The following is an 8,365-nucleotide window of genomic DNA, read 5'->3' as shown; positions in this document are numbered from 1 at the left end:
AGTGTTTGATGTTCTTAGAAGAAACTATTGGCTCACTGGATGCCGAAGCGGACAGCGGGGTCTCCACCGATGAGACTGACTACGTGGAGCCCTCCAAGCTGCCTGGGACGTGGCCTAAGAGAGACTCCGTTCCCCGGGGTAAGCTGGAAACCCGCGCTCCGGCCTTGTTTGCAAAGGCACTTTCACGCTGGGGTGCGTTCCCTCGGCAGACGGGGGGGAGCATCGCCCCAGCTTGAATCACGTGGTGGGCTAATGCCAGCTTGCTCTCGTCGCTCTGGTGAGCAGTGGCTGCAGGCAGCGAGGTTGGTAGGGCACAAGCTGCATTTTCCCCATTCTCACGTGCTGGTAGCAGCTATTGAGCAAGGCCAACAACCTCAGGGCAGCCCATCTTTGCTCTGAACAGGTTTACACAGATGAACAAAGCTCCTTATTTGACGTGTGCCTTGTCAAATCCGAAGTATCCAGCTCTCTTAGACAGCGTCTTAGCTGGAGTCAGGGTAAACTCCCTGCGAGCAGGTACTCTGCCATGGCCACACTGGTTTATCAGGCATGAAGAAGTGTTTTGCACACAGGAAGGTGTCCTGTGTCCATGTGCAGAACGGTGCATGACTTCACATCTCTCTCTCTCTGCCTAGATTTGGAAAGCAGGGCTCCCCCTCCGAGTGTAGGTCATCAGCGTGCAGCTGAACAGAAGAGCAGTAAGAGCATCTCCACTTTCTCAAGCTCAGCTCCAGCAGCTGTTCCAAGCCCAGGCTACTACAGTCTTCCAAGGAGCATCACTGTCGCAAACGCACAAAGAGCAAACGGAGCTTCTGACAGCAAAGCGACGGTCTGCACAGTGGAGGACCCAGCGCCAGTAGGTAAATCTTCACAGATGGCCAAGGAGTACAGGCTCGACCAAGCAAGCCCAGGCTACTACAGTCTTCCAAGGAGCATCACTGTCGCAAACGCACAAAGAGCAAACGGAGCTTCTGACAGCAAAGCGACGGTCTGCACAGTGGAGGACCCAGTGCCAGTAGGTAAATCTTCACAGGAGATGGCCAAGGAGTACAGGCTCGACCAAGCCAACACAAGAAGCCAGATGAAGTCCCTAGGATCTTTGATTATCCAACCTCCAGATCCCTTCCAGGATGACTTGGTGAGCCATGAGTGGTCACGTAGCAATCGCTCAGATGCCAAGAGGGAAACAGTCAAGGAGACAGAGGCTTGGACTTCATGGGGCCAGCCAGAGAAATTGGAAGAGATCCCTCAGGACCCAGATGCCAAGCGTGGGCCTCCAACTGCCCCAAAGCCACGGAAACTGCCACCAAATATTATCCTGAAAACCAGCAAAAACAGCCCAGTGCCACTCACCACGGAGCTCGGCCACAAAGTAAAAGCACCACCACCATTCTCAGCCGGCTCTCAGCCCAGCTCTGCCAGCAACACCACAGCCGAAAAGGCTAATTTGGGGCACCTCGACCCCAAGGAGAGGGAGAAAGCCCGGCAGGAGGCATTGGAGAAGCTTGGACTGTCTCAGGACAGGAGGGTTTCCAACACTCACCTTCAACCTGCCATGCAAGCCCAGCCAAGGCAGATGCCATTGCCTGCCACTGGAGAGCCTGAGGCACTCTGCGGGGTGGCGGAGAGGTCAGCGCCAGGTATCCGGCAGATGAACTTCAAATCCAACACCCTGGAGCGCTCCGGCGTGGGGCTGAGCAGCTACCTGACCAGCACCAAGGAGCAGAGCGTCAAGACCAGCAGCTCCCTGGGCAAGATGTCCTTCATCGAGAGGCTCGCCCCAAGCTTCCTCAGGAGCAGCCGCCCCCGGCCAGTATCCCTCGGGGCAGGGAAGGACTTTGCTGGTCTGAAGGAGCCTGGGCAGGTGGAGCCGGAAAAGGGCAGCAAGTGGCGATCCCACCCGCTGCAGAGCTTCCCCAAGCCATCCCGCTCCAGCGTCAGCGTGAAGATTTCCCCCAAGGGCGCAACGGATGAGAACAGGCGAGAGGCACTGAAGAAGCTCGGGCTGCTGAAGGAATAGCCCCACCAGCAACGGGGCTGCTGCTTTCATCCTGGACCCCGGTGCCTTCACCGCCTGTCCTCAGGCAGCACAACCATGAGCATCTTCTGCTGTGATCTCCTGCCCCAGCATCTTGGGAGTGGTGCCATGAGAGGTGTTGGGAGCTTCACACCAAATAAAGCAGTGCCACGTGTACATAATATTTTGTATATAGCAAGTGTATATGAGCTATTTATGGAAAGCATCACTCAGCATGCGGATGGGGCGTATTCTCCTACAAGGTCTTTAATGCATTTGGGGATTCATTGCAACAGGGAAGCCATGGAATTGGGGGTTTGGCTTATTTTAAAAGGGGTTGCCCACGGATAAAGCTTCTCTGGGAAGAACTGCAGGACTCTGCCACTCCTTTAGGATTTTATGGATTTTTGATAACTTTATCAAAGCTTCTGAGGCCTGAGCACTCACCTGCCCTGTGCAAGTGCCTCCCAAAACACCACTGCCACATACAAAACTGTCAGACCAACGGCACCGGGCAGGGCTCAGCAACGCTCCCCCACGCACAAGTGCTCCTCACACAGTGCCTGCAGCCGGATGGCTGCACAGACATCCCACTGCCTCCTCTGCTCTCACATCTGGCCCCAACAACCTGGATATAGCACTTAGAAGATGCATGAGCATCCACATTCATCGTGAAGAGACAGTTAAGAAGCCACAGTCTCTGTGTTAGTGGCAGAACCTGAAGAGCTGCCCAAAATGAGAGAGATGAAAGCCTGAGACCCAGCTGATGCTGTCGATGTTTATCTTGTGCATCTTTTATAACAAAGGTGGCTTATTTCTGTAATAAACTTGTATATGATTGAAAAATGACTGTGTAGTATAGATTTATGATTCAGTCAAAGCTCTGATAAAGCTAAATAATGCTTTTTAACCTTTAGTATGTCTTGACTGGGGGAGTGTGAGTGACCCAGACAGCAGCTGGGCATTGCAAATGATGAGATCTGAACCAGAAACTTGGGCCTCTGGCAACCCAGGACGCACATGAGACGGGATTTGTGCAATTGCTTCCAGTACAATAAGCAGATGCAGTCTTCCACAGCACTGCCGGACTGGGATGGGTTGCCTGGGACCTGCCACTGCTCCCGGCAGTCCCTTCCAACCTGCACCATCTCCAGGGTCTCTCCCATCGCAGCCGTGTTGAAAAGCTGCACTAACAGCTTACCGTGAAAGGATCATCCTGGCTTTCAGTGTTGGACGCACAGAGAAAGTCTCTGCTAATAAAGCAAGCGGCTTTGTTCCTAACAGGCAATTTAATTTCCAAACTAACGTAGGCTTTCTTTAAAGAGAGGGGCTGACCCGCGGAGGCAATTGCACTAAGCAATTTACTGATGTTAATTAACTGCTTGCAGCATTAAGATAAAGTTGCACTCAGTAGTTTTCATTACTGACCTTGCGGTACAATCAGCTTTTCAAGACAGCGTTGTGAATACTAAATAGGCTCGTACTGACTAAACCCAGAGCCAGGCTCCTAATTCCTCTCCAAACAGGCATCAGTGGAGCTTTGGTTTTGCACGGGAAGAAAGGGAGGTCATCCTTCTGCAAAAGCTGCCTCATTTCACAAACCCCCGCCAAGGTGTGCACAAAGCAGAGGGAATAGTACTGATCCAGTAAAGAATCCAAGGCAGGTGAGGAAATGATGTCTGATTATCTACACTTCACAAAAGCAGGGAAACCCTTGTTGGTAGTTAAGCAATCAACTCAATTAGTTTTGGGCTGGCCAGCAGTAAACCTGTGCATCAGCGAGGAAACCGGGAGAAGCAGCATGGGATAAGGTCTGACTGAAAACCCAGCAGGTTGCTCAGCAAACAGTGTCACACGCAGATTGGCTCTAAAAGGGAGAAGGAGCCAAAAAGTTACTGACAACCCCTCTGCCTGAGCGCAGCACCCCATTTCAAGCCTGGAGCCAGGTCAGCAGTGGCCAGGCAGGACTGGCACGCTGCAGCGTGGCTGCATACGGTGGGCAGCAACCGCAGCCCAGAGCCCCTTGGCCAGGTGTGGGGAGGGCTCTGTCCCCAGAGCTGCTGGGCAGGCAGCTCTGCCACACACCTGGGGCATCATTGCCAGTGGTTATAGGGGCTTTGGGGGCAGGGGGGCTACTCAGGATTAAGGCTGTTTGCACTGAGAGCTGAACAGGGCACAGACACTACCCTACACACAGTGCTCCAGGTGCAAGCATGTCCCAGTATGAGTTCATAATAAACATGGACAGAGCTGAGGTCCCCCCCTGTGCAACCTGGCCCATGTGGCCTTGGGAAGGTGCCTCTGGGCTAACGCTTGGCCAAAGGGCAAGGGGGCTACACCACACTTACAAACTGGGTGCCTCCATCCACGCTGTCCTGCCCTGCTCCTGCTTGTGCCGGGGGCAGGAGCCACCCTGGCTGAAGCAGGAGGCAGGAAGAGCAGCTTGGTTTTAGGAAGCCACTCCCTGATGCTGCAAAAAGCTCCGTGGAGCTGAGCGCTGGCCGTGTTCCCCTGCGCGAGCAGGATCCATCCATCAGCAGCAGGGCTTGGCTCTGGGTGGCACCAGCAGAGTCATGTGTCCGCTCTTGCGTAAGGTCCCAGCCTCGGAGTCACACGCCTGCGGGGATAAACACCTTCATTTCTAATGGCTGCAAACATATCTAGCCTGTAAAATGTCGTATTTTGCTTACAGGACTAAACAGCAACGCCTCCTTTTGGAACGGGACTTGCCCATGGTGAGTGATTCAACCCAGAGCACGCAGCGGCAGCAGAAGCACTTCACCCTGTGGAAAGGCACGGATCTGGAGTTCGTTCCCAGAGAAATGACCCTGGTTTCCTGTGGCTGTTGCCTTAATTTATTCTCTTTTGTTTCCATTTCATACCAACCGGGCCACATGCACAGCTCCAGTTGATGAACATCACCCCATCACAGCTTAAAAAGAAATCTTTGGAACTGAGATTTCTGCTAGGAAGTCTAATCAAAATTAAGCTTGCATGCTTGACGTGTGTTACTCTGCAGTGCTCCCTGGTTTTGACTAAAACAAAGGATTGGAAGAGAATCTTTTCTTTCCAAAACAATCTGGTTTTAAGAGAAGTTAAGGTTCGGTTTCAGGCCAAAAATGCTTTAAAGAGAGACCTTAATGCTCTCCTCCTTTCTCATTAGCTAAACAAGGTGAGATTACCTTTAGGACTGCATAGTCATGTATCTACACCATGGAAGTGAAGTGCAGGAAGGAAGAGCATTAAGCAGCACAGTGCTGGAATCCACAGTAGGCAAAAGGAGTGGTCAGAGGAGAGGAGCATATGGATGAAAATGCACCATTAAACCACCCTCATTTTCATTAGACAAGGATGGATGAGGAATAAAAGGCAAATAAGCCGCCTATATATTACTATTCCTGCTAAAACTGCAAAGCCTACACAGGTTTGGAAGAGCATAGAACACAGTCCTGACAAACTTATCCATGGGTGCCAGCTTTCTGTCTCTAGGAGATTTCTACGTGGTGCTAGTGGACGGGACAGGGAAGACAGAGGAACAGGAGGAACTAGCTTCTGCATGGCACCAAGAAGATTGTTCAAAAAGGCAACAGGACACAAAAGATGGAGTTACCAGCTCTCCTGCAAGAGCTGGCTTCAGAGGGCTGACCACTCAGACCTGACCTTGCATTTTCCTCTTTCATTTATACTGTGCTCTCCCTGCCTTAAAGTCAGTCATTTGCACTTGAAAGTCTACAGCCTGAGGAGTGCGGTGCTGGGTGGGAACCTCTCCTGCTGCCTGTCTGCACATCAGGCCGGTTGAAGCCTGCCAGTTCACACAGGCAGCACCAGATATTCCCCCTTTTTGTTCGCAGGAGGAGCCGGGAAGCAGCACCAGTCACAGCAGTCTTACATTTACAGTCACTCAGATAATTGCTCCCCAGCCGCAGTCCGCTGGAGCGCTTCTTCCATGCCCGAAAGCAAGGATGACAGGGAGCAAAGCTCTCCTGCTCTGATGTAACCCCAAATCCATAGACTCAAAGAAAGAGATTTACCTTTGCTCTAGCCTAGCCCACATCTCTCATCAGCAGAGTCTCCAGCAACACGCTGCTCCTCAGCCAAGTATCCATGGGATCCCCATCATCACCTGAGCAGCCCAAACTGCCCCCGTTTGCAGAATGGCAGGAGCCTGAGTGGGGTGATGAGCCTCTCTTTTATAAGGGGAAAAACCTGGTGGGCAGTGACATGAGCTCCTGGTTCCTGCAGCTGTGCTCCTTCAGTCTACCAGTACTAACTGGTGCGAGGTGCTGCAGTGATGCTGCTCTTCTCAGAGAGGCAAGGGAAAGGCTGCTCCTGCCTATTAATGCCTGTATTTGGGAGTTTCTGGGAGATGGGTGGGAGAAACGCAAGAACAGAACCAAAATCTGTCTCTGGGTTCAGCCAAACTCCATCTGAGTTCCTGGGCTCTGGAAGCAGACTGTGTACTACTTAATTGTGGGCATAATTGAATTGAATTGTGCCTGGAAGGCAAAAATCACTGCAGACCCCAGCCAAAACAACAGCCATGAAGAGAGATCATAGTATTTCAGAAGTAACCTGAAGAGTTAATGCAGATCATACAGACTGTGTTTACACGAGGGAATGATGTTAGAAAAGACCCAAAGAAAACACTCAGCTTTGCATTTTGCATGGAGTATTCAACTACTTCTTAACTATCAGTCCCATACCGGCTCAGACATATCATTTCCATGTCTGCATGAGCCTGTCAAGACCTACTATCCCAATTAAAAGCGTTCTTGCACACATCTTTCATTACAAAGATCAAATTCAGGAGAAGTGGTTTGTTAAATTCTGGTGGTATCATAGAATGTCAGCTGTACTGGGCCACGGTCTCCAGGAGAAATTGGTCATCTTAATAACTAATCTTGTCACTGTGCAGCAGTTTCGGTGTGGGTGTCAGCCGGGAGCCTTGGAGCTGGTGCCCTGCAGCAGGTCGAGACATGGGTTGGTCACTGCTGGCCTGACACTACCCCAGCTGGAGAACATCAAAGCTGGGCTGTGAGACCCAGGGTCCCACTGGAATTGCTCCAGCTCTGCAGAAGACTGTAGATGTGCAAGGGTTTTTAACCACATCCCAGCAGGATTTGGGCAATAACTCTGCCCTTTCCCTGCTCACATGCAGATGGAGAGAAGGACCCTCTCTGGCTCCAGCTACTCCAATATGAAGGGGGAACAAACTACCCCTATTTCAAGGAATATTGCCTCTCTGCTTCATCAGACAGGCACTGGGATAATGCCCACGCTTTGCCTGATCCACCCAGGGCCTGTTTCTCTCCCATTCGATGCTTTGTGTTGGTGTTTGCAGCAATGCATGGCGAACGGAGTAGGTGTGGGAAGGTTTCTGTGCCAGTGCAATGGCTTTTCATATTCCTGTTGCTCCAACCAGCATAAATTGCCACACAGTGGGGAAGGCAGTGGGACTCAGACCCTGGGTCTGTGTAGGACCTCGGGGTGGGGACTCATCCAGCTGCGTGCTGTGTTTAATACCACAAGCTGCTGCTTCAGCTGAACTTCTGGGTGATGCCATAATCCCTACAGGCATGCTGAAAACCTGAGAGGCTCTTGGTGGTTATGATAAGCTAAAGCTTTGTGGAGTCAGGCATGGTTAAAGGACTGCTGGGGTTCAGCTCATGTCACCCTGTCCCAGGTCCCCATGCCCCAAGGCCAGGCACTAAGCTAAGCCCAGCCTGGTCACCAGCCCTGAGCATTGTGGGGGCATCTCTCCAATTACACCAACCAACCAAGGCAAGCCCTGGTCATTTACAGTTATTAATAATGAAAAAAACAGTGTGGCAGACTCTCAAGCCTAGGAGCAACATTCCCTGAAAATTGGCGTCCTCCCAACTTCCCTCAGCCAAGGTGAGCCGAGGGACAGAGCTGTCCCATCACGTTAAAATGTGCTGTGCTGTAGGTGTCCTCAGGTGGATCTGAGTTCTGCTCAGAACAACACCAGGAGTGGCCTGGGTGACACCTGTCCATGCTTGGGACAACCTAGGGCAGGATATGACTCAATATACTCCACATTTCTTCCCATTACCTTTTTTTCCCTGTTCCTGGTTTCTAACAGAATTTTGAAGGAAAAAGGAAGCTGTACCCCCAAACCTTGTCACCGCCGCTCCCATGTGTGCGGTGCTTAGCACTGGAGAACAACCTGCAGTACAGAAAAGCCAGACAGCTAAGTTGAGCTCCATCAAACTCATCCAAACCTCTTAGTGCAGACTCCTGTGTTCCAACAACCAGGGTTGTCCCCGGGTTGGGTTTGCTTTGCGTTACTCACCAGCAATGCAAATTTACCTGGTACCTTAAAACCAA

At 51.6% G+C, this 8,365-nt stretch overlaps 1 protein-coding gene across 1 annotated transcript in view; it reads left to right on the top strand.

Moving 5' to 3' along the window:
• Window positions 1-2,020, top strand: part of LOC104509930 (chromosome unknown open reading frame, human C1orf116) — a 6,749-nt gene extending 4,729 nt beyond the window's left edge. The window contains exons 4-5 of the mRNA XM_010152029.1: window positions 3-138; window positions 636-2,020. Of these exons, the coding sequence (XP_010150331.1) occupies window positions 3-138; window positions 636-2,020 (1,521 nt within the window). The remainder of the gene's footprint in view (window positions 1-2; window positions 139-635) is intronic.
• Window positions 2,021-8,365: the final 6,345 nt, after the last annotated feature.

The sequence above is a fragment of the Eurypyga helias genome, unplaced genomic scaffold (genome assembly GCF_000690775.1).
Source record: "Eurypyga helias isolate BGI_N326 unplaced genomic scaffold, ASM69077v1 scaffold37235, whole genome shotgun sequence".
Lineage (NCBI taxonomy): Eukaryota > Metazoa > Chordata > Aves > Eurypygiformes > Eurypygidae > Eurypyga > Eurypyga helias.
The sequence above is the reverse complement of the archived record's forward strand: the minus strand, read 5'-3'. Positions and strand labels throughout refer to the sequence as shown.